General features: G+C 51.9%; 1 protein-coding gene across 1 annotated transcript; it reads right to left on the reverse strand.

Annotated features, from left to right (window-relative positions):
• Window positions 1–776: 776 nt before the first annotated feature.
• Window positions 777–24457, reverse strand: CCDC25 (coiled-coil domain containing 25). The gene is made up of 9 exons (XM_084203689.1): window positions 24257–24457; window positions 21473–21520; window positions 19363–19402; window positions 16867–16918; window positions 15455–15530; window positions 12134–12237; window positions 10090–10292; window positions 5162–5207; window positions 777–951 (listed from the first exon to the last, which is right to left on the reverse strand). Exons 1-9 carry the CDS (start codon window positions 24279–24281, stop codon window positions 922–924), a joined length of 624 nt encoding a protein of 207 aa, XP_084059815.1. The 5' UTR covers window positions 24282–24457; the 3' UTR covers window positions 777–921.
• Between the last annotated feature and the right edge of the window lie 1937 nt (window positions 24458–26394).

Here is a 26394-nt window from a genome sequence, read left to right on the forward strand (position 1 = left end):
TCCAGATTTTTCCAGGTTTTCCCCAGTTTCTCCCATTTTTCCAGCTTTTTCCCAGTTTCTCCCCATTTTCCAGGTTTTTTTTCCCAGTTTCTCCCCATTTTTCCAGCTTTTCCCCAGTTTCTCCCATTTTTCCAACTTTTTTCCCATTTTTCCCCCATTTTCCAGGTTTTTCCCAGTTCCTCCCCATTTTCCCAGTTTTTTTCCCAGTTTCTCCCCATTTTTCCAGCTTTTTCCCCAATTTCTCCCATTTTCCAGGTTTTCCCCAATTTCTCCCATTTTTCCAGGTTTTTTCCCAGTTTCTCCCATTTTTCCAGGTTTTTTCCCAGTTTCTCCCATTTTTCCAGGTTTTTTTTCCCAGTTTCTCCCCATTTTTCCAGCTTTTCCCCAGTTTCTCCCATTTTTCCAACTTTTTTCCCAAGTTTCTCCCATTTTTCCAGCTTTTCCCCAGTTTCTCCCATTTTTCCAGATTTTTCCCAGTTCCTCCCATTTTTCCAGGTTTTTCCCAGTTTCTCCTATTTTTTTCCCAGTTTCTTCCATTTTTCCAGTTTTTTCCCAAGTTTCTCCCATTTTTCCAGGTTTCCCCAATTTCTCCCATTTTTCATGGTTTTTCCCATTTTCTCCCATTTTTCCAGGTTTTCCCCAGTTTCTCCCATTTTTCCAGATTTTTCCCAGTTTCTCCCATTTCCCCCCCATTTTTCCCCCTCAGCTTTTCCAGTTTTTTTTTCCCGGATTTTTTTTCCAGGTTTTTTTTTCCCGGATTTTTTTTCCAGGTTTTTTTTCCCGGATTTTTTTTTCCCGGATGAAGAATTCCAGAGGCTTTGTTGGTTCCGACATTCCCGGGAATTCCCTCCTTCCCTCCCTCCCCAGAGTCCGGGAGCGGCGGGATCCGAGGTCGCTTTCCAGGGAATTCCGGAAAATTCCTCACATGAAATCGTCCGAGTCGTTCCCGTCCTGCCGGGAGAGCGGGAATGGCGTGGGAATAACGCGGGAATGACGGGGAAAAATCTGGGAATGATCTGGGAATGATGGGAATGATCTGGGAATGATCTGGGAATGATCTGGGAATGCTGGGAATGAGCTGGGAATGATCTGGGAATGATCTGGGAATGAGCTGGGAATGCTGGGAATGATCTGGGAATGATCTGGGAATGCTGGGAATGATCTGGGAATGATGGGGGAATGCTGGGAATGATGGGGGAATAATGCTGGGAATGATGGGAATGGAGGGAATTCTGGGAATGGTGGGGGAATGATGGGAATGGTGGGAATGGTGGGAATTGGGGAATTGGGAATGGTGGAAATGTGGGAATGTGGGAATGGTGGGAGTGCTGGGAATGCTGGGAATGCTGGGAATGTGGGAATGGTGGGAATGGGGGAGTTGGGAAGCTGGGAGTGCTCGGAATGACGTGGGAATGATGCGGGAATAATGGGGGAATAATCTGGGAATGATGGGGGAATTCTTGGAATAATGGGGGAATGGTGGGAATAATGGGAATGCTGGGAATGTGGGAATGCAGAGAATTGTGGGAATGCTGGGAATACTGGGAGTGCTGGGAATGAGGAAATGGTGGGAAGGGTGGGAATGCTGGGAATGATGGGAATTGAGGAATGTGGGAATGGTGGGAATTGGGGAATTGGGAATGATGGGAATAATGGGGGAATGATCTGGGAATGATCTGGGAATGATCTGGGAATGATCTGGGAATGCTGGGGGAATGATGGGAATGGTCTGGGAATGATCTGGGAATGATCTGGGAATGGTGGGGGAATGCTGGGAATGATTTGGGAATGATCTGGGAATGATGGGAATGATCTGGGAATGGTCTGGGAATGATCTGGGAATGATCTGGGAATGATCTGGGAATGATCTGGAATGATCTGGGAATGATCTGGGAATGATGGGAATGATGTGGGAATGATGTGAGAATGATGGGGGAATGATCTGGAAATGATCTGGGAATGATTTGGGAATGATCTGGGAATGATTTGGGAATGATCTGGGAATGATCTGGGAATGATCTGGGAATGGTGGGGGAATGATCTGGGAATGGTCTGGGAATGCTGGAAATGATCTGGGAATGATGTGGGAATGATCTGGGAATGGTGGGAATAAAGAGGGAATGATCTGGGAATGGCGTGGGAATGCTGGGGGAATTCTGGGAATAATGGGGGAATGGTGGGAATGGTGGGAATGGGGAATGTGGGAATGGAGAGAATTGTGGGAATGCTGGGAATACTGGGAGTGCTGGGAATGAGGAAATGGTGGGAAGGGTGGGAATGCTGGGAATGACGGGAATTGAGGAATGTGGGAATGGTGGGAATTGGGGAATTGGGAATGATGGGAATAATGGGGGAATGATCTGGGAATGATCTGGGAATGATCTGGGAATGGTGCAGGAATGATCTGGGAATAATGGGAATAATGGGGGAATGATCTGGGAATGATGTGGGAATGATCTGGGAATGATGTGGGAATGATCTGGGAATGATCTGGGAATGATGTGGGAATAATTGGGAATGATCTGGGAATGATCTGGGAATGATGTGGGAATGCTGGGAATGATGGGGGAATAATGCTGGGAATGCTGGGAATGATGGGAATGGTGGGAATGGAGGGAATTCTGGGAATGGGGGAATGTGGGAATGTGGGAATTTAGGAATGGGAACTGGGAACGGGAATGCTGGGAATGGGGGGAATTCTGGGAATGCTGGGAATGCTGGGAATGTGGGAATGGTGGGAATGGGGGAATGGTGGGAGTGCTGGGAATGCTGGGAATGCTGGGAATGTGAGAATGGTGGGAATGGGGGAGTTGGGAAGCTGGGAGTGCTCGGAATGACGTGGGAATGATGCGGGAATAATGGGGGAATAATCTGGGAATGATGGGGGAATTCTGGGAATAATGGCGGAATGGTGGGAATAATGGGAATGCTGGGAATGTGGGAATGCAGAGAATTGTGGGAATGCTGGGAATAATGTGGGAATGCTGGGAATACTGAGAGTGCTGGGAATGAGGAAATGGTGGGAAGGGTGGGAATGCTGGGAATGGTGGGAATTGGGGAATGTGGGAATGGTGGGAATAATGGGGGAATGATCTGGGAATGATCTGGGAATGATGGGGGAATAATGCTGGGAATGCTGGGAATGATCTGGGAATGATCTGGGAATAATGGGGGAAGGGCAGGAATGTGGGAGTTGGGAATGCTGGGAAGAATGCTGAGAATTCTGGGAATGTTGGGAATGGAGGAATGGAGCGAATTGTGGGAATGCTGGGAATGGTGGGAATTCTGGGAATGGTGGGAATGGGAACAGGGGATGGGAAACTGGGAATGGTGGGAATGTGGGAATTGGGGAATGTGGGAATGGTGGGAATGTAGGAATTGGGAATGTGGGAATGCTGGGAATAATGGGGGAATGGCGGGAATGTGGGAGTTGGGAATGCTGGGAATTCTGGGAATGGTGGGAATGGAGGAATGGAGGGAATTGTGGGAATGCTGGGAATAGTGGGAATTCTGGGAATGCTGGGAATGGGAACAGGGAATGGGAAACTGGGAATGCTGGGAATGGGGGAATGGGGGAACATGGGAATGTGGGAATTTAGGAATGGGAACTGGGAACGGGAATGCTGGGAATGGGGGGAATTCTGGGAATGCTGGGAGTGCTGGGAATGTGGGAATGGTGGGAATGTTGGGAATGCTGGGAATGTGAGAATGGTGGGAATGGGGGAGTTGGGAAGCTGGGAGTGCTCGGAATGACGTGGGAATGATGCGGGAATAATGGGGGAATAATCTGGGAATGATGGGGGAATTCTGGGAATAACGGGGGAATGGTGGGAATAATGGGAATGCTGGGAATTGGGGAATGTGGGAATGGTGGGAATGTGGGAATTGGGAATGTGGGAATGGTGGGAATGATGGGGGAATGATGGAGGAATGATGTGGGAATAATCTGGGAATAATGGGGGAATGGCAGGAATGTGGGAGTTGGGAATGCTGGGAATTCTGGGAATGGTGGGAATGGGGGAATGGAGGGAATTGTGGGAATGCTGGGAATGCTGGGAATGGGAACAGGGAATGGGAAACTGGGAATGCTGGGAATGGTGGGAATGGGGGAACATGGGAATGTGGGAATTTAGGAATGGGAACTGGGAACGGGAATGCTGGGAATGGGGGGAATTCTGGGAATACTGGGAATGGTGGGAATGGTGGGAATGTTGGGAATGCTGGGAATAATGTGGGAATGGTGGGAATGCTGGGAGTGCTGGGAATGGGGGGAATTCTGGGAATGCCAGGAGTGCTGGGAATGGTGGGAATAATGTGGGAATTTAGGAATGGGAACAAGGAATTGGGGAATTTGGGAATGTGGGAATGGGAAACTGGGAATGGGGGAATTTGGGAATGTGGAATGCGGGAATGCTGGGAATGGGAGAATTTAGGAATGGGAAACTGGGAATTGGGAATGGGGGAACTGGGAATGGGAAACTGGGAGCGTGGGATGGGGGAATGTGGGAATGTCGGAATGTGGGAATTGGGGAATGATGGGAATTGGGAATTGGGAATGGTGGGAATGTGGCAATGTGGGAATGCTGGGAATGTGGGAGTTGGGAATGCTGGGAATGGGGGAATGGGGATATTTAGGAATGGGAACTGGGATTTGGGAATGGTGGGAATTGGGAATTTGGGAATAGGGAATGTGGGAATTGGGAATGGTGGGAATGCTGGAAATGTGGGAATAGGGAATGTGGGAATGTGGGAATTGGGAATGTGGGAATGTGGGAATGGTGGGAATGGTGGGAATGGGGGAATTGGGAATGTGGAAATGCTGGGAATGTGGGAATGTGGGAATGTGGGAATTGGGAATGTGGGAATTTGGGAATGTGGGAATGTGGGAATGTGGGAATGTGGGAATTGGGAATGGTGGGAATGTGGGAGTTGGGAAATGGGGATATTTAGGAATGGGAACTGGGAATAGGGAATGTGGGAATTGGGAATGTGGGAATGTGGGAATAGGGAATTTGGGAATGTCGGAATTCAGGAATGTGGGAATTGGGAATTTGGGAATAGGGAATGTTGGAAATGTGGGAATGGTGGGAATGTGGGATTTGGGAATGGTGGGAATGTGGGAATGGTGGGATGTTGCTCCGGGAATCCCGCACTGCCCCACCTGGTTGGAGCTCATGTTCTCGGCCTTCATCAGGGACGAGTAGCTCCTGCCGGGAGAATTCCCAGGATCAGCCCGGAATTCCGCGGGAATTCCCGCCGGAAACCCCCGGGGGTGAGCCCGGCCCGCCCCAGAATTCCCGAGAGATTCGTTTCCCCTCCGGAATTCCGCCCCCGCTCCATCGCCCCGCAATTCCTTCCTTTTCCCAGAGGTTTTTCCTTCTCCGGGATATCCCGGAGAATTCCTGGAATTCCTGGATTTGGGATCCCAATCCCGCCTTTCCCAGCTTGGATCCCAGGAAATTCCCGGATTTCCTTCGATCCCAGATTCCGTGGAGCTCAGGGAAGCTCCCAAGGGAATCCCGGGAATCCCAAATCCCTTGGGGAATTCCAGGGGTGGTTCCAGAGGGAATTCCAGAGGGAACTGAGGCAATTCCAGAGGGAATTCCAGAGGGAAGCAGGGCAATTCCAGAGGGAATTCCAAAGGGAATTCCAGAGGGAACTGAAGCAATTCCAGAGGGAATTCCAGAGGGAACTGAGGCAATTCCAGAGGGAATTCCAGAGGGAACTGAGGCAATTCCAGAGGGAATTCCAGAGGGAACTGAGGCAATTCCAAAGGGAATTCCAGAGAGAATTCCAGAGGGAACTGAGGCAATTCCAAAGGGAATTCCAGAGAGAATTCCAGAGGGAACTGAGGCAATTCCAGAGAGAATTCCAGAGAGAATTCCAGAGGGAACTGAGGCAATTCCAGAGGGAATTCCAGAGGGAACTGAAGCAATTCCAGAGGGAATTCCAGAGGGAACTGAGGCAATTCCAGAGGGAATTGGGGAAATTCCAAATGGAATCCCAGGGGCGATTCTGGAGCCATTCCAGAGGGAATTCCAAAAGCAACCTGGAGAGAATTCCAGAGGGAATTCCAGAGGGAATTCCCGCATTCCCAATCCCCCCTCCCTGACCGGAGCCGGGATTCTCCTTGGAAAAGCCCTGGGAGTTCCCGTCCCACCATTCCCAACAAACATTCCCGGAATTCTCACCCAACATTCCTGACAGACACTCCTGGCCCTGCCCCTCAACATTCCCAACAAATATTCCGGGAATTCCTGCCAAACGCTCCCAGATTCCCACCAAACATCCTCGATGCTGTCACCAGACATTCCCAGCAAACATTCCCAACATTCCCAGCAGACATTCCCGGCATTCCCAGCAGACATTCCCACCAAGCATTCCAAACGCTGCCGCCAAACATCCCTGGAATTCCCAACATTCCCAGAAATCTCTCCAAACATTCCCAGCAAACGTTCCCATCCAACCAGTCCTGGCATTCCCAGCAAAAGTTCTCAGAATTCCCAGTAAACATTCCCGGCATTCCCAACAACCATTCCCACCAAACATTCCCAACATTCCCACCAAACATTCCCAACAATCATTCCCAACATTCCCACCAAACATTCCCAACAATCATTCCCAACATTCCCACCAAACACTCCCGGAATTCCTGGCATTCCCGGATCCCCACCTGAGCTCCTCCATCTCCCGTTTCCTGCGGAGCTCCTCCCGCTGCTCCCGGCGCTGCTCCTGCAGCTCCGCCCAGTGCTGCATTCCCACCAGACATTCCCAACATTCCCACCAACCATTCCCACCAGACATTCCCAACAATCATTCCCGGCACACTCAGCATTCCCAACATTCCCACCAATCAATCATTCCCGGAATTCCCGGCATTCCTGGATCCCCACCTGAGCTCCTCCATCTCCCGTTTCCTGCGGAGCTCCTCCCTCTGCTCCCAGCGCTGCTCCTGGAGCAGCCCTTGCTCCTCGCGGCATTCCCAACATTCCCACCCATCATTCCCAACATTCCCGCCAAACATTCCTGGCATTCCCAACATTCCCACCAATCAATCATTCCCGGCACACTCAGCATTCCCAACATTCCCACCAAACACTCCTGGAATTCCCGGCATTCCCGGATCCCCACCTGAGCTCCTCCATCTCCCGTTTCCTGCGGAGCTCCTCCCTCTGCTCCCGGCGCTGCTCCTGCAGCTCCGCCCAGCGCTGCATTCCCACCAAACATTCCCAACATTCCCAACAACCATTCCCACCAGACATTCCCAACAATCATTCCTGGCACACTCAGCATTCCCAACATTCCCATCCAAACACTCCTGGAATTCCCGGATTCCCAGAATTCCCACCTGAGCTCCTCCATCTCCCTCTTCCCGCGGAGCTCCTCCTGCTGCTCCCGGCGCTGCTCCTGGAGCAGCCCTCGCTCCTCGCGGCATTCCCGACATTCCCACCAAGCATTCCCAGCATTCCCACCATTCCCACCAATCAATCATTCCCGGCACACTCAGCATTTCCAATATTCCCAGCAATCAATCATTCCCGGAATTCCCGGCATTCCCGGATCCCCACCTGAGCTCCTCCATCTCCCGTTTCCTGCGGAGCTCCTCACGCCGCTCCCGGCGCTGCTCCTGCAGCTCCGCCCGGCGCTGCATTCCCACCAAACATTCCCAACATTCCCAACAACCATTCCCACCAGACATTCCCAACAATCATTCCCAACATTCATTCCCACCAAACACTCCTGGCATTCCTGGCATTCCTGGATCCCCACCTGAGCTCCTCCATCTCCCGTTTCCTGCGGAGCTCCTCGCTCTGCTCCCGGCGCTGCTCCTGCAGCTCCACCCAGTGCTGCATTCCCACCAGACATTCCCAACATTCCCAACAACCATTCCCACCAGACATTCCCAACATTCCCAACAACCATTCCCACCAGACATTCCCAACATTCCCACCAATCATTCCCAACATTCCCACCAAACACTCCCGGCATTCCCAATCATTCCCGGCATTCCCACCTGAGCTCCTCCATCTCCCGTTTCCCGTGGAGCTCCTCGCGCTGCTCCCACCGCAGCTCCTGGAGCAGCCCCCGCTCCTCGCAGCATTCCCAACAATCATTCCCAATCAATCATTCCCGGCATTCCCACCAATCAATCATTCCCAGCACACTCAGCATTCCCAACATTCCCACCAAACACTCCTGGAATTCCCGGCACTCCTGGCATTCCCACCTGAGCTCCTCCATCTCCTTTTCCCGCGGAGCTCCTCCTGCTACTCCCGGCGCTGCTCCTGCAGCTCCGCCCGGTGCAGCATTCCCACCAAACATTCCCAACATTCCCACCAGACATTCCCAACATTCCCACCAAACATTCCCAACATTCCCACCAATCATTCCTGGAATTCCCGGCACTCCCAGCATTCCCGGCACTCCTCCATCTCCCGTTTCCCGTGGAGCTCCTCGCTCTGCTCCCGGTGCTGTTCCTGGAGCAGCCCTCGCTCCTCACGGCATTCCCAACTATCATTCCCAATCAATCATTCCCGGCATTCCCACCAATCAATCATTCCCAGCACACTCAGCATTCCCAACATTCCCACCAATCAATCATTCCCGGAATTCCCACCAGCCATTCCTGGCATTCCCGGCATTCCCACCTGAGCTCCTCCATCTCCCGTTTCCTGCGGAGCTCCTCCCTCTGCTCCCAGCGCTGCTCCTGGAGCAGCCCTCGCTCCTCACAGCATTCCCAACACTCCCACCCATCATTCCCAACATTCTCACCAGCCATTCCCAACATTCCCACCAGCCATTCCCAATCATTCCCGGATCCCCACCTGAGCTCCTCCATCTCCCGTTTCCCGCGGAGCTCCTCCCGCTGCTCCCGGCGCTGCTCCTGCAGCTCCGCCCGGCGCTGCATTCCCACCAGACATTCCCAACATTCCCACCAACCATTCCCACCAGACATTCCCAACAATCATTCCCAGCACACTCAGCATTCCCAACATTCCCACCAATCAATCATTCCCGGAATTCCCGGCATTCCCGCATTCCCACCTGAGCTCCTCCATCTCCCGTTTCCTGCGGAGCTCCTCCCTCTGCTCTCGTTGCTGCTCCTGGAGCAGCCCTTGCTCCTCGCGGCATTCCCAACATTCCCACCCATCATTCCCAACATTCCCGCCAAACATTCCTGGCATTCCCAACATTCCCACCAATCAATCATTCCCGGCACACTCAGCATTCCCAACATTCCCACCAAACACTCCTGGAATTCCCGGCATTCCCGGCATTCCCACCTGAGCTCCTCCATCTCCCGTTTCCTGCGGAGCTCCTCCCGCTGCTCCCGGCGCTGCTCCTGCAGCTCCGCCCGGTGCAGCATTCCCACCAAACATTCCCAACATTCCCACCAGACATTCCCAACATTCCCACCAAACATTCCCAACATTCCCACCAATCATTCCTGGAATTCCCGGCACTCCCAGCATTCCCGGCACTCCTCCATCTCCCGTTTCCCGTGGAGCTCCTCGCTCTGCTCCCGGTGCTGCTCCTGGAGCAGCCCTCGCTCCTCGCAGCATTCCCAACAATCATTCCCAATCAATCATTCCCGGCATTCCCACCAATCAATCATTCCCAGCACACTCAGCATTCCCAACATTCCCACCAATCAATCATTCCCGGAATTCCCACCAGCCATTCCCGGCATTCCCGGATCCCCACCTGAGCTCCTCCATCTCCCGTTTCCTGTGGAGCTCCTCCCTCTGCTCCCAGCGCTGCTCCTGGAGCAGCCCTCGCTCCTCGCAGCATTCCCAACACTCCCACCCATCATTCCCAACATTCTCACCAGCCATTCCCAACATTCCCACCAGCCATTCCCAATCATTCCCGGATCCCCACCTGAGCTCCTCCATCTCCCGTTTCCTGTGGAGCTCCTCCCTCTGCTCCCAGCGCTGCTCCTGGAGCAGCCCTCGCTCCTCGCAGCATTCCCAACACTCCCACCCATCATTCCCAACATTCACACCAGCCATTCCCAACATTCCCAACAATCATTCCCAACATTCACACCAGCCATTCCTGGCACTCCCAGCATTCCCGGATCCCCACCTGAGCTCCTCCATCTCCCGTTTCCTGCGGAGCTCCTCCCGCTGCTCCCGGCGCTGCTCCTGCAGCTCCGCCCGGCGCCGCCCCCGCTCCTCCCGGTCCCGGCATTCCCGCTCGGCCGCCAGGTCCGGGAAGCGCTCCACGCGCGTGCGCTCCAGCCGCCGCAGCTGCTCCGCCGCCCGCCGCTCCACCGTCACCGAGCGCACCTGGGGCCACACCGGGGCTTAGGCCGGGCTTAGACCGGGGTTAAACCGGGGATTAAATAGGGGTTAGACCGGGATTGAACTGGGATTGAACCGGGATTGAACCGGGATTAATGGGAGTGCACTGCTCCACCGCTCCACCGTCACCGAGCGCACCTGGGGCCACACCAGGGGTTCGGCCGGGCTTAGACCGGGGTTAGACTGGGTTTAGGCCGGGATTGAACTGGGATTAAGCTGGGATTGAACTGAGATTAATGAGAGTGCGCTGCTCCGCCGCCCGCCGCTCCACCGTCACCGAGCGCACCTGGGGCCGGGTTAGACCAGGCTTAAACCGGGGTTAAACCAGGGATTAGAATGGGGTTAGACTGGGGTTAAACCGGGATTGAACCGGGATTGAACTGGGATTGAACTGGGGTTAATGGGAGTGCACTGCTCCACCGCCCGCCGCTCCGAGCGCACCTGGGACCAGGTTAGGCCGGGCTTAAACCAGGGATTAGACTGGGGTTAAACTGGGATTGAACTGGGGTTGAAATGGGATTGAACTGGGGTTAACGGGACTGCGCTGCTCCGCCGCCCGCCGCTCCACCGTCACCGTGCGCACCTGGGACCGAACTGGGGATTAGGCCGGGCTTAAACCAGGGATTAGACTGGGGTTAAACCGGGGTTAAACCGGGGATTAGACTGGGGTTAGACCGGGATTGAACTGGGATTGAACTGGGATTGAACCGGGGGTTAACGGGAGCGCGCTGCTCTGCCACACGCCGCTCCACCGTCACCGAGCGCACCTGGGACCGAACCAGGGATTAGGCCAGGCTTAAAGTGAGGATTAAACTGGTTTTAAACTGGGGATTAGACTGGGGTTAAACTGGGATTGAACTGGGATTGAATCAGGGTTGAACTGGGATTGAAATGGGATTAAACCGGGGTTAACGGGAGTGCACTGCTCCACCGCTCCACCGTCACCGAGTGCACCTGGGACCACACCGGGGCTTAGGCCGGGCTTAAACCAGGGATTAGACTGGGGTTAAACCGGGATTGAACCGGGATTGAACTGGGATTGAACTGGGGTTAACGGGAGTGCGCTGCTCCGCTGCTCCACCGTCACCGAGCGCACCTGGGACCGGGTTAGATGGATTCCCATTGTTCCCATTCCCACATTCCCAGATCCATTCCCAGATTCATTCCCATTCCCACCACTCACGTCCTTGCTGCAGTGGAAGCCAATCTGCTCCCGTTCCCAAATTCCCAGATTTATTCCCAGATTTATTCCTGGATTTCTCCCCTCACTCACGTCCTTGCTGCGGTGGAAGCCGATCCCATCCCAATACCAAATTCCCAAATTCCCAGATTCATTCCCAAATTCCCAGTTTTCCCATCCCTGACTCACGTCCTTGCTGCGGTGGAAGCCGATCCCATCCCATTCCCAATCCCACATTCCCAGATTTATTCCCAAATTCCCGGATTTCTCCCCCCACTCACGTCCTTGCTGCGGTGGAAGCCGATCCCATCCCATCCCAATCCCAAATTCCCAAATTCCCAGGTTTATTCCCAAATTCCCTGACTCACGTCCTTGCTGCGGTGGAAGCCGATCTGATCCCATTCCCAAATTCCCAATCCCAAATTCCCAAATTCCCAGATTTATTCCCAGTTTTCCCATCCCTGACTCACGTCCTTGCTGCGGTGGAAGCCGATCTGATCCCATTCCCAAATTCCCATTCCCAAATTCCCAAATTCCCAGATTTATTCCCAGTTTTCCCTGACTCACGTCCTTGCTGCGGTGGAAGCCGATCCCATCCCAATCCCAAATTCCCAAATTCCCAGATTTATTCCCACCCCTCACTCACGTCCTTGCTGCGGTGGAAGCCGATCTGCCCCACGTCCATGTCGGGCGTTTTGCGCAGGTTGCTCCAGGGCGTGTAAACCACGGTGACAGAGCTCAGCTTGCAGCCTGAAAACGGGGTGAAAACACCAAAAAACAGGAAAAAATGGGAAAAAAATGATAAAATGGGGTCAAGCACGGTGACAGAGCTCAGCTTGCAGCCTGAAAACGGGGAGAAAACACCAAAAAACGGGCAAAAACTGAAAAAATGGGAATAATGGGGTAAAGCACGGTCAGTGAGCTCAGCTTGCAGCCTAAAAATGGGGTGAAAACGGGGAAAAATGGGAAAAAATGGGAAAACTGGGAATAATGGGGTAAAGCACGGTCACTGAGCTGAACTTGCAACCTGGAAACGGGGTGAAAGCGGGGAAAAACGGGAAAAAATGGGAATAATGGGGTAAAGCACGGTGACCGAGCTCAGCTTGCAGCCTGGAAACGGGGAGAAAACACCAAAAAACGGGAAAAAATGGGAAAAATGGGAATAATGGGTTAAAGCACGGTGACTGAGCTGAGCTTGCAGCCTAAAAATGGGGAAAAAACACCAAAAAACGGGAAAAAATGGGAATAATGGGAAAAATGGGGTAAACCACGGTCACCGAGCTCAGCTTGCAGCCTGGAAATGGGGCAAAAATGGGCAAAAATGGGAAAAAACTGAAAAAATGGGGTAAACCACGGTGACAGAGCTCAGCTTGCAGCCTGGAAACGGGGGGAAAACTCCGAAAAATGGGAAAAAATGGGAAAAATGGGGTAAAGCACGGTGACCGAGCTCAGCTTGCAGCCTGAAAACGGGGCAAAAATGGGCAAAAATGGGAAAAAACTGAAAAAATGGGAATGATGGGGTAAAGCACGGTGACTGAGCTCAGCTTGCAGCCTGGAAATGGGGAAAAAACGGGGAAAAATGGGAAAAAATGGGAAAAAACTGATCAAATGGGGTAAAGCAGGGTCACTGAGCTCAGCTTGCAACCTGGAAACGGGGAGAAAACACCAAAAAATGGGCAAAAACGGGAAAAAACTGATAAAATGGGGTAAAGCACGGTCACTGAGCTGAGCCTGCAGCCTGGAAACGGGGTGAAAACAGGGAAAAATGGGAAAAAATGGTAAAAAACTGATAAAATGGGGTAAAGCACGGTGACCGAGCTCAGCTTGCAGCCTAAAAATGGGGTGAAAATGGGCAAAAACGGGAAAAAAGGGAATAATGGGGTAAAGCAGGGTGACTGAGCTCAGCTTGCAGCCTGAAAATGGGGAAAAAATGGGAAAAAACGGGAAAAAACGGGAAAAATGGGAATAATGGGAAAAATGGGGTAAACCACGGTGACCGAGCTCAGCTTACAGCCTAAAAATGGGGTGAAAATGGGCAAAAATGGGAAAAATGGGAATAATGGGGTAAACCACGGTGACCGAGCTCAGCTTGCAGCCTAAAAATGGGGTGGAAACACCAAAAAACGGGAAAAACGGGAAAAAACTGATCAAATGGGGTAAAGCACGGTCACTGAGCTGAGCTTGCAGCCTAAAAATGGGGCAAAAACAGGGAAAAAAATGGAAAAAAAAAGGGAAAAATCTGGAAAAACGGAGTAAAATGGGCAAAAATGGGCAAAACCGGGAGAAATTCCCGAGATTTTCCAGGATTTCGGGGCAGATCCCGACCCTTTCCCAGGGTTTTTCCCAGGATTTCTTGGGCTTTTTCTGGGATTTCCCTTTTTTATCTCGACTTTCCCAGAATATCCCAGCTTTTTTTTTTTCCCCTCAAGATTTCCCATTTTTTCCAAGATTTCCCAAAGATTTCCCATTTTTTGTCCAGAATTTCCCTTTTTTTTTCCCTGTGAATTTCCAGAATTTCCAGGTTTTTTCCCCAGAATTTCTTGGTTTAGTTTTACCCCAGGCTTTCCCAGAATTTCACAGTTTCCCCCCAAGATTTCCTGTTTGTTTTTTTTTCCTGGCATTTTCCCAAATTTCTCAGGTTTTTTTCTGAGATTTCCCAGAATTTTCCAGGTTCTTTCTCCCAAAAATTCTCCATTTTTTTCCCCCTGAATTTCTCAGATTTTTCTTGCATTTCCCAGGAAATTTCCCATTCATTCCCCAAGTTTCCCAAGTTTTTCCCAGGATTTCCAATTTTTTTCCCACAATTTTCCATTTTCCCCCTCAGAATTTCTGGATTTTCCCTGGAATTTCCTGAGCATTTCCCAGGGGGTTTTTTTTTGCTGATTTCCCAACTTTTCCCCCCAGAATTCCCCATTTTTGGTTGAATTTTCCTGGGAATTTCTCTGTTTTTCCCAGAATTTCCCATTTTCCCCAAAATTTCCCATTTTTTCCCCTTTTTTCCCCAGAATTTCCCCTTTTTTCCCCAGAATTTCCCATTTTTTTTTCCCTGGGATTTCCCTGAATTTCCTGGAGTTTTTTTCCCCCAGAATTTTCCAGGTTTTTTCCCCACAATTCTTCATTTTTTGGGTCTTTTTTTTGCTGATTTCCCAACTTTCCCCCCCCAGAATTCCCCATTTTTGGGAGAATTTCCTGGGAATTTCTCGGTTTTTCCCAGAATTTCCCCTTTTTTCCCCCAGAATTTCCCAAATTTTTTTTTTCCTGGGATTTCCCTGAATTTCCTGGAGTTTTTTCCCCACAATTCTTCATTTTTTGGTTTTTTTTTTTGCTGATTTCCCGACTTTTCCCCCCAGAATTCCCCATTTTTGGGGGAATTTCCTGGGAATTTCTCTGTTATTCCCAGAATTTCCCATTTTCCCCCAAAATTTCCCATTTTTTCCCCATTTTCCCCCAGAATTTCCCAATTTTTTTTCCTGGGATTTCCCTGAATTTCCTGGAGTTTTTTCCCCACAATTCTTCATTTTTTGGGGTTTTTTTTTGCTGATTTCCCAACTTTTCCCCCCAGAATTCCCCATTTTTGGTGGAATTTCCTGGGAATTTCTCTGTTTTTCCCAGAATTTCCCTTTTTTTCCCCAAAATTTCCCATTTTTTCCCCAGAATTTCCCATTTTTTTCCCCAGAGTTTCCCAGAATTTCCCCTTTTTTCCCCCAGAATTTCCCAAAGTTTTTTTTTCCTGGGATTTCCCTGAATTTCCTGGAGTTTTTTTCCCCCAGAATTTTCCAGGTTTTTTCCCCACAATTCTTCATTTTTTGGGTTTTTTTTTGCTGATTTCCCAACTTTTCCCCCCAGAATTCCCCATTTTTGGGTGGATTTTCCTGGGGATTTCTCAGTTTTTCCCAAAATTTCCCCTTTTTCCCATTTTTTCCCCTTTTTCCCATTTTTCCCCCATTTTCCCAGCCCTTTTTGGTACCTTGGATGCTGTTGGCCTTCACCAGGTGGGCGCAGTCGCTCAGCACCTCCTTGGGGATGTCGTCCATGGTCTGGCCCTGCAGGGAATTCCCAAAAATTCCCACCTCATCCCCCTTCTACAGCCCCATTTCCCCCAGGTTTCCCAGGAATATCCTGATTTTTCCAGGTTTTCCTGAGGAATATCCCACTTTTCCCAAGGAATATTCCACTTTTCCCAAGTTTTCCCCCAATTTTCCTGATGTTTTCCCAAGGAATATCCCAATTTTTCCAAGGTTTTCCAGGGATATCCCAATTTTCCCAAGGAATATCCCGATTTTCTCAAGGTTTTCCCCAATTTTCCCGAGGTTTTCCCCAGGAATATCCCGATTTTCCCAAGGTTTCTCCCAATTTTCCCAAGATTTCCCAGGGATATCCCAATTTCCCCAAGGTTTTCCCAGATTTTTCCCAAGATTTTTCCCAGATTTTTCCCAGGATTTTCCCCAATATTTCTCCCAATTTTTTCCAGGATTTTTCCCAGATTTTTCCCATGGTTTTCCTGGATTTCCCCCAATTTTTCCCAGGATTTTCCCCAGATTTTTCCCAAGATTTTCCCCAATTTTCCCCAAGGTTTTCCCGGCTTTTTCCCGAGCTTTTCCGGCTGTTTTTCCTGGGATTTTCCTCAATTTTTTCCCAAGGTTTTCCTGGATTTTCCCCATGATTTTCCCCACGATTTTTCCCAATTTTTCCCAGATTTTTCCCAGGACTTTCCCCAATTTTTCCTCAAGGTTTTCCCCAATTTTTCCCAGGATTTTTCCCCAATTTTTCCAAAGATTTTCCCCAATTTTTCCCCAAGATTTTCCCCAATTTTTCCCAGGATTTTTCCCAAAGTTTTCCCAAGTTTTTCCCAGGATTTTCTTCAATTTTTCCCAGGATTTTTCTCCAATTTTTCCCAAGATTTTTCCTGGATTTTCCCCAGGATTTTTCCCAATTTTTCCCAGGATTTCCCTGAATTTCCCCCAAGGTTTTCCCAGATTTTTCCCAATTTTCCCCTGATTTTTCCCAGGACTTTCCTCAATTTTCCCCATTTTTTTCCTGGATTTTCCCCAAGGTTTTCCCCAATTTTTCCCAAGGTTTTCCTGGATTTTTCCCAGGATTTTTCTCCAATTTTTCCCAAGATTTTCCCCAGGATTTTTCCCAATTTTTCCCAGATTTTTCCCAGGATTTTCCTGAATTTTCCTGAAGGTTTTCCCAGATTTTTCCCAAGGTTTTCCTAGGACTTTCCCCAATTTTCCCCAATTTTTTCCCGGATTTCTCCCAAGGTTTTCCCGGATTTTTCCCAATTTCCCCCTGATTTTTCCCAGGACTTTCCCCAAGGTTTTCCCGGATTTTTCCCGGATTTTTCCCGAATTTTTCCCGGATTTTTCCCAGGATTACCTGGTGCAGCCGCAGGTAGACGTGGGCTGAGGAGAGTTTGTCCACGTGGAACCTGTGGGAGGGCGGGAATGGACCTGGAAATCCCGGGAATCCTGGGAATTCCAGCCCGGGAATTCCGGGAATTCCAGCCCAGGGCCAGCCTGGGAATCCCGGGAATCCCAGCCCAGGAATTCTGGGAATTCTTAGCTGGGCCCAGCCTGGGAATTCTGAGCCGGGAATTTTGGGAATTCTGACCTGGAGCCAACCTGGGAATTGTGGGAATTCTGGGAATGTGGAGCTGGGAATTCCAGGGAAAAATGGGATCCAGAAGGGATCAGGGGAGCAAATGGGATCAGGGAATCCAATGGGATCCAGGGGAATCCAACGGGATCCAGGGAGAAATGGGAATCGAACGGGATCCAGGGAATTCCAGTGGGATCCAGGGAATCCAATGGGATCCATGGGAATCCAATGGGATCCAGGGAATTCCAGTGGGATCCAGGGGGAAATGGGATCTGGGAAACAAATGGGATCCAAATGGGATCCAGGGGAATAAAGGGGATGTAGGAAAAATGGGATCCAGGGAAATCCAGTGGGATCCAAATGGGATCCAGGGAAAAGTGGGATCCAAATGGGATCAGGGATCCAAATGGGACCCATGGGAACCCAATGGGATCCAAAGGGGATCCAGGGGAAGAAACAGGATCCAAATGGGATCCAGGGGAAAATGGGATCCAAATGGGATCCAAAGGGGATCCAGGGAAAAGTGGGATCCAAATGGGATCAGGGAAATAAACGGGATCCAGGGAAATCCAGTGGGATCCAAATGGGATCCAGGGAAAAATGGGATCCAAACGGGATCAGGGATCCAAACGGGATCCAGGGAAATCCAGTGGGATCCAAAGGGGATCCAGGGGGATCTAAAGGGGATCCAGGGGGAATCTGGGGGAATCCAAAGGGGATCCAGGGGAATCCAAAGGGATACAGGGAATCCAATGGGATCCAGGGGGAAATGGGAATCCAATGGGATCCAGGGAATACCCAGTGGGATCCAGGGGGAAATGGGATCTGGGGAAGAAAAGGGATCCAAACGGGATCCAGGAAAACAAATGGGATCCAAATGGGATCAGGGGAAAATGGGATCAAGGGGAAATCCAGTGGGATCCAAACGGGATCCAGGGGAATCCAATGGGATCCAAATGGGATCAGGGAAATCCAGTGGGATCAGGGGGAAATGGGATCCAGGGGAATCCAGTGGGATCCAAACAGGATCCAAAGGGGATCCAGGGAACAAACGGGATCCAGGGATTCCAATGGGATCCAGATGGGATCAGGGGAGCAAACGGGATCCAGGGGAATCCAACGGGATCCGGGGGAAATGGGATCCAAGGGGACAAAGGGGATCCAGGGGAATCCAGTGGGATCCAAACAGGATCTGGGGGAACAAAAGGGATCCAGGGGAAAATGGGATCCAGGGAACAAAGGGGATCCAAACGGGATCCAGGGGAATAAACAGGACGGGGGGAATCTGGGATCCAGAGGGAAATGGGATCCGAATGGGATCAGAGGGACAAACGGGATCCAGGGGAATCCAGTGGGATTAGGGGAAGAAACAGGATCCAGGGAATAAAGAGGATCCAGGGAAAAATGGGATTCAGACATGATCAGGGCTCCAGGGAGAAATGGGATCCATGGGAACCATTGGGATCCATGGGGAAAATGGGATCCAGAGGAACAAACGGGATCAAGGGGAATCCAATGGGATCCAGAGGGAACAAATGGGATCCAAATGGGATCAGGTAAACAAATGGGATCCAGGGAAAAATGGGATCCAAACGGGATCCAGGGGAATCCAACGGGATCCAAACAGGATCAGAGGGACAAATGGATTCAATGGAAAATGGGATTCAAATGGGATCCAGGGGGAAACGGGATCCATGGGGAAAATGGGATCCAAATGGGAAAAATGGGATCCAGGGGGAAAATGGGATCCAGGGGGAAAATGGGATCCAGGGGGAAAATGGGATCCATGGGAAAAATGGGATCCAGGGGGAAAATGGGATCCAGGGGGAAAATGGGATCCAGGGGGAAAATGGGATCCAGGGGGAAAATGGGATCCAGGGGGAAAATGGGATCCAGAGGAACAAACGGGATCCAAACGGGATCAGAGGAACAAACAGGATCCAGGGGAATCCAATGGGATCAAGGGAAAAATCGGATCCAAAGGGGATCCAGGGGGATCTGAGGGGATCCAGGGGGATCCAAAGGGGATCCAGGGGGATCCGAGGGGATCCAGGGGGATCCAGGGGGATCCAAAGGGGATCCAGGGGGATCCGAGGGGATCCAGAGGGGATCCAGGGAAAAATGGGATCCAGGGGAATCCAAAGGGGATCCAGGGGGATCCAAAGGGGATCCAGAGGAGACCCAAAGGGGATCCAGGGGGATCCAGGGGGGATCCCTGCTCCCAGCCCTCCCGGCTCCCCGTTCCCGGTGCCGTTCCGGGCTCCCGGCGCTCACCAGACGTCCTCGGGCCACCCGTACTTGATCAGGTCCTCGTCTGCGGGACGGGAACGGGATTGGGATCGGGATCGGGATCAGCCCCAGATCCGGCATCTGTCCCCAATCCCGGGAATCCAGCCCCAAATCCTGCCCCAATCCCGGGATTCCTGCCCCAAATCCAGCCCCAAATCCTGCCCCAAATCCCGGGATTCCAGCCCCAAATCCTGCCCCAAATCCTGCCCCAATCCCAGGATTCCAGCCCCAAATCCTGCCCCAATCCCAGGATTCCAGCCCCAATCCCAGGATTCCAGCCCCAAATCCTGCCCCAATCCCAGGATTCCAGCCCCAAATCCTGCCCCAATCCCAGGATTCCAGCCCCAAATCCTGCCCCAAAGCCCTGAATGCCCGCCCCAAATCCTACCCCAAATCCTGCCCCAATCCTGGGATTCCAGCCCCAAATCCTGCCCTGAGTCCCGGGATTCCAGCCCCAATTCCTGCCCTAGAGCCCTGAACTCCCATCCCAAATCCTGCCCCAAATCCAGCCCCAAATCCCCGAATGCCCATCCCAAATCCTGCCCCAAATCCAGTCCTAAATCCAGCCCTAAATCCTGCCCCAAATCCCAGGACTCCAGCCCCAAATCCAACCCCAAATCCAGCCCCAAATCCTGCCCCAAATCCCAGGACTCCAGCCCCAAATCCAGCCCCAAATCCAGCCCCAAATCCTGCCCCAAATCCAGCCCTGAACTCCCATCCCAAATCCTGCCCTAAATCCAGCCCCAAATCCTGCCCTAAAGCCCTCAATGCCCGCCCCAAATCCTGCCCCAAATCCAGCCCCAAATCCAGCCCTGAACTCCCATCCCAAATCCAGCCCCAGAGCCCTGAATGCCCATCCCAAATCCTGCCCCAAATCCAGTCCTAAATCCTGCCCTAAAGCCCTCAATGCCCATCCCAAATCCTGCCCCAAAGCCCTCAATGCCCGCCCCAAATCCTGGGCATCCAGTCCCAAATCCTGCCCCAAATCCCGGGATTCCAGCCCCAAATCCTGCCCCAGAGCCCTGAACGCCCACCCCAAATCCTGCCCCAAATCCAGTCCTAAATCCAGCCCCAAATCCTGCCCAGAGCCCTGAATGCCCATCCCAAATCCAGCCCCAAATCCTGGGATTCCAGCCCCAAATCCTGCCCCAAATCCTGGGATTCCAGCCCCAAATCCTGCCCCAAATCCTGCCCTGATTCCTGCCCCAAATCCTGCCCCAAATCCCAGGATTCCAGCCCCAAATCCTGCCCCAAATCCTGCCCTGATTCCTGCCCCAAATCCAGCCCCAAATCCCAGGATTCCAGCCCCAAATCCCAGGATTCCAGCCCCATATCCTGCCCCAAATCCTGCCCCAATCCCAGGATTCCTGCCCCAAATCCAGACCCAAATCCAGCCCCGAATCCCAGGACTCCAGCCTCAAATCCTGCCCCCAATCCCGGGATTCCAGCCCCAAACCCTGCCCCAAATCCCAGGATTCCAGCCCCAAACCCTGCCCCAAATCCCAGGATTCCCACCCCAAATCCAACCCCAAATCCCAGATTCCAGCCCAAATCCTGCTCCAAACCCCCGGATTCCCACCCCAAATCCCACAATTCCCGCCCCAAATTCCACCCCAAATCCTGGAATTCCTGCCCCAATCCCAGGATTCCCATGCCAAATCCAGGAATTCCCACCCAAAATCCCAGATTCACGCCCCAAATCCCAGAATTCCCATCCCAAATCCAGCAATAAAATCCCAGAATTCCTGCCCCAAATCCTGGGATTCTGACCCCAAATCCCAGGATTCCCAACCCCCCCAAAAATCCCCGAAATTCTCAAAATGATCCCTCAAATTCCCAAAATAATTCCTGGAATTCCCCCCCCAAAAAATCCTGAAATTCCAAAAAAAAACCCCACCCCCAAATTATTCCCAAAACAATTCCCAAAATAAATCCCCCAAATTCTCACAAAAATCTCCAAAAGTCCCCAAATTTCACCCAAAAATTAAAAAAAAAAAAAAAAATCCTCAAATTCCAAAAATTCCCTAAATAATTCCCAAACTTCCCAAAGAATTCCCAAAATTCCCAGAATTCCCGGAGAATTCCCGGCACTCACTCTCGTACTTGTCCTTGCCCATGTAGATGGTGTAGACGGCGGCAGCGGCTGCGAAAACACGGAATGGATCCATGGGAAATGGGAATGGATCCATGGAAAACCAGGAAAACCCGGGATGGATCCATGGAAAATGGGAATGGATCCATGGAAAGCAGGGAAAACCCGGGATGGATCCATGGAAAATGGGAATGGATCCATGGAAAACCAGGAAAACCCGGGATGGATCCATGGAAAATGGGAATGGATCCATGAAAAACAGGGAAACCCGGAATGGATCCATGGAAATGGGGAATGGGTCCATGAAAAATGGGGAAAACCTGGAACGGATCCTTGAAAAATGGGGAATGGATCCATGGAAAGCAGGGAAAACCCGGAATGGATCCATGGAAAATGGGAATGGATCCATGGAAAACCAGGAAAACCCGGGATGGATCCATGGAAATGGAGAATGGATCCATGGAAAATGGGAATGGATCCATGGAAAGCGAGGAAAACGTGGAATGGATCCATGGAAACCCGGAAAAACCCAGAATGGATCCATGGAAACCCGGAAAAACCCGGAATGGATCCATGGAAAATGGGAATGGATCCAAGGAAACCCAGAAAAACCCGGGATGGATCCATGGAAAACAGGAATGGATCCAAGGAAACCCAGAAAAACCCGGAATGGATCCATGGAAAATGGGAATGGATCCATGAAAAACAGGGAGAACCCAGAATGGATCCATGGAAAATGGGAATGGATCCAAGGAAACCCGGGAAAACCCGGAATGGATCCATGGGAAACCAGGAATGGATCCATGGAAAACGGGAATGGATCCATCCAAGGAAAACCCAGAAAAACCTGGAACGGATCCATGGAAAATGGGAATGGATCCAAGGAAACTGGGGAAAACCTGGGAATGGATTAATGGAAATGGGGAATGGATCCCAGGAAACCCAGAAAAACCCAGAATGGATCCATGGAAAATGGGGAATGGATCCATGGAAACCTAGAAAAACATGGAATGGATCCATGGAAATGGGGAATGGATCCAAGAAATACAGGGAAAACCCAGAATGGATCCAGGGAAAATGGAAATGGATCCATGGAAAGCGGGGAAAATCCAGGAATGGATTAATGGAAACGGGGAATGGATCCAAGGAAAACCAGAAAAACCCGGAACGGATCCATGGAAAATGGGAATGTATCCAAGAAAAATGGGGAAAACCCAGGAATGGATCCATGGAAATGGGGATGGATCCAAGGAAACCCAGAAAATCCCAGAATGGATCCATGGAAAATAGGGAATGGATCCATGAAAAATGGGGAAAACCCGGAACGGATCCATGGAAAATGGGAACGGATCCATGGAAAACCCGGGAATGGATCTATGGGAAACCCGGGAATGGATCCATGGAAAACTGGGAATGGATCCATGGAAAACTGGGAATGGATCTATGGGAAACCCGGGAATGAATCCATGGAAAATGTGGGAAAAATCCAGAGTGGCTCCATGGAAAACCAGGAATGGATCCATGGAAACCCGGGAATGGATCCATGGAAAACCCGGGAATGGATCCACGGAAAACCCGGGAATGGATCCACGGAAAACCTGGAAAAAGCTCAGGAATGGATCCACGGAAACATGGGAATGGATCCATGAAAAACCCCACGGAAAACCAGGAATGGATCAATGGGAAACCCCAAATGGATCCATGGAAAACCTGGGAATGGATCCATGGAAAACCAGGAAAAAAACCCCAGGGAATGGATATATAAAAATGCAGGAATGGATCCATGGAAAACTGGGAATGAATCTATGGGAAACCCAGGAATGAATCCATGGAAAATCTGGGAAAAATCCAGAGTGGATCCATGGAAAACCAGGAATGGATCCATGGAAACCCGGGAATGGATCCATGGAAAATCTGGGAAAAATCCAGAATGGATCCATGGAAAACTGGGAATGGATCCATGGGAAATCCAGGAATGGATCCATGGAAAACCTGGAAAAAGCTCAGGAATGGATCCATGGAAACATGGGAATGGATCCATGAAAAACCAGGAATGGATCAATGGGAAACCCCAAATGGATCCATGGAAAACCTGGGAAAAACCCGGGAATGGATCCATGGAAAACCAGGAATGGATCCATGTGAAACCGGGAAAAAAACAGGGAATGGATATATGGAAACGCAGGAATGGATCCATGGAAAACTCGGGAATGGATCCTTGGGAAACCGGGGAATGGAGCCATGGAAAACGCGGGAAAAAACCCGGGAATGGATCCATGGAAAAACTGGGAAAAAGCCGGGACTGGATCCATGGGAAACCCCGATGGAAAACCAGGAATGGATCCATGAGAAACCCCCATGGAAAACCTGGAATGGATCCATGGGAAAGCGGAATGGATCCCTGGGAAAAACCCCAAAATCCCAGAAATTCCTGGGAATTCTCTCATGGAAAACCCAGGAAAAGTCTGCCCCGGAAGTTCGGCCCCAAATTGGGAATTCCAGGAGCATTCCCGGGTTTTGTGGAGCCATTCCCGGTTTTTGCCGGGAATTCCCGGCGGGAACATTCCCGGGATTTGGTTTTCCCGCGGGAATTCCGGAGCTCGCGGGAAAAATCCCGAAGGGAAAACCTCGGGAAAAGGAGAAACCCCGGGAACTGCGGAGATTCCAGAGGGGATGCGGGAAAAGGGCGGGAATTTGGGAGAAGGGCGGGAATTGCAGCGGGAATTGGCGGGAAAAGGGGATTTGGGCGGGAATTCCCCGAGAATTCCCGGGAATTCCCCGGCTCACCGTTGGAGGTGAAGTAGAACACCATGGCGGCGGCGGGCGGGCGCGGCGCTGATCCCGCTGCTCCCGGCGCTCCCGGTTATCCCGGGTTTAGCCCGTTTTTCCCGCTTTATCCCGTTTTCCTTCCCGGTTTTTCCCGGGCCCGTCCGGGGGCGCCGCCGCCTCCTCCTCAGGGAAGGCCCGGCCGGCAAGGGGCCCTGCGTGATGACGTCAGGGCTGCGTGCGGAGAACGCGCATGCGCAGATCCACTTCTGAGCCTTGGGTAAAGAGAGCTGCGCGTGTGCGGGCGGCCATGACACTGTACGGAAACATCACTGCGCATGCGCAGAGCGGGCACGACGCCGTATGGAAACCGGAATTGCGCATGCGCAGAGCGGCCATGATACTGTACGGAAAACAGCGTTGCGTACGTGAGGGTGGCCATGATATTGTACGGAAAATGAAACTGCGCATGCCCAGATCAACGGCGAGCGAGCCCGGCAGAGCGCTGCGCATGCGCAGTGCCGTGAGGGGAATATCTTCTGTTTTTTCCTTTTCCTTCCTTTTTTTTCTCGCCTTGTTTTTTTCCTTTTTTCCTTCACTGCCTCCCCTTTTCCTCTTTCCTTTTCCATTTTCCCTTCCCTTTTTTTCCCATTTTCCCTTCCCTTTTTTCCCATTTCCCCTTTTTCTTTTCCCTTCCCTTCCCTTCCTTTTTCCTTTCATTTTCCCCCCTGCCTTTTTCCCTCTTCCCCATTTTTTTCCTCTTTTTATCCCCGAAACTGGGGGGATTTAACAATCAGAACCCAGGCCAGGGATCCATCACCAACAGGGAACCAAACCCTCCCAGCTGGGCCATTTCAGAGCAATAAAGGAGAATCTATTTGGGTTTTTGGTGGATAAAATATGAAAGATCCACTCAGGAGCCGCCTTTTCTCCTTTTTCCCGTTGTTATTCCCTTTTCCCTGGCTGGCCATCGGGGCTTGCAGCACCCTGGGGCAGTGGAAGGGATCCACGCCCAGCTCCCCGGTGCCCTAATTAACACAAGAATCCTTAATTAGCGCCTCGTTACCCGCCCATTAACTCCCAACCCCTCCGCATTCCTTCCCTTCCCCCAGAATCTCCCGCGCCGGGGACGCGCCGAGGCGAGACTACAACTCCCATCAGCCCCCGCGCGCCGCAGAGCCCGGAAGCGCCGCTCTTTTCTCGCACGGCACGCTGGGAGTTGTAGTCTGCCGGCGGGCCCGCGATGCGAGGCGCGTTCTCTGATTGGCTGCAAAGCAGCGGGGGCGGGCTCAACCCGGAGCCGCGCGCTGTTCAACCAATGGCGAGGGAGCGGAGCCGATTGACGCGGGGCTCAGCCAATGGGAGCGCAGGGCGGGCGGTTCGAAGGCGCGAGGCTGAAGGCGGGAAGCAGCCATGGCGGAGGCGGCGCTGAGGTGAGGAAGCGGCTCCGAGGGGGCTCTGAGGGGGCTGTGAGGAGGCTCTGAGGGAGATCTGATGGGGCTCTGAGGGGGCTCTGAGGGAGATCCGATGGGGCTCTGAGGGGACTCTGAGGGAACTCTGAGGGAACTCCGAGAGGGCTGTGCGCAAACTGAGGAGGAGGCTTTGAGGGCGCTCTGAGGGAGCTCCGAGGAGCTCTGATGGGGGCTTTGAGGAGGATCAGAGGGGCTCCGATGGAGCTGTGAGCGGCTCTGAGGGGAGGTGAATGGGCTCCAAGGAGCTCTGAGAGAGCTCCGAGGGGGATTTGTGGGAACTCCGAGGTGTTCTGAGGGGATCTGAGAGGGTTCTAAGGGGCTCCGAGGGACTCTGAGGGAGCTCCGAGAGGGCTTTGCGGGAGCTCCGAGGGCGCTCTCAGGGAGCTCCGCGGGGCTCTGATGGAGCTCTGAGCTCTGAGGAGCTCTGATGGGGCTCTGAGGAGGATCAGAGAGAGCTCCGAGGGGCTCTGATGGAGCTCTGAGCTTTGAGGGGGCTCTGCTGGAGCTGTGAGCGGCTCTGAGGGAGCTCTGAGGGGATGTGAGTGGGCTCCAAGGGGCTCTGAGAGAGCTCCGAGGGGGATTTGCGGGAGATCTGAGAGAGCTCCGGGCGGTCTCTGAGGGAGCTCCGAGAGGGATTTGCGGGAACTCTGAGGGGATCTGAGGGAGCTCCAAGGGACTCTGAGGGAG

This window comes from Fringilla coelebs (genome assembly GCF_963513975.1).
Source record: "Fringilla coelebs genome assembly, chromosome: 3".
NCBI lineage: Eukaryota > Metazoa > Chordata > Aves > Passeriformes > Fringillidae > Fringilla > Fringilla coelebs.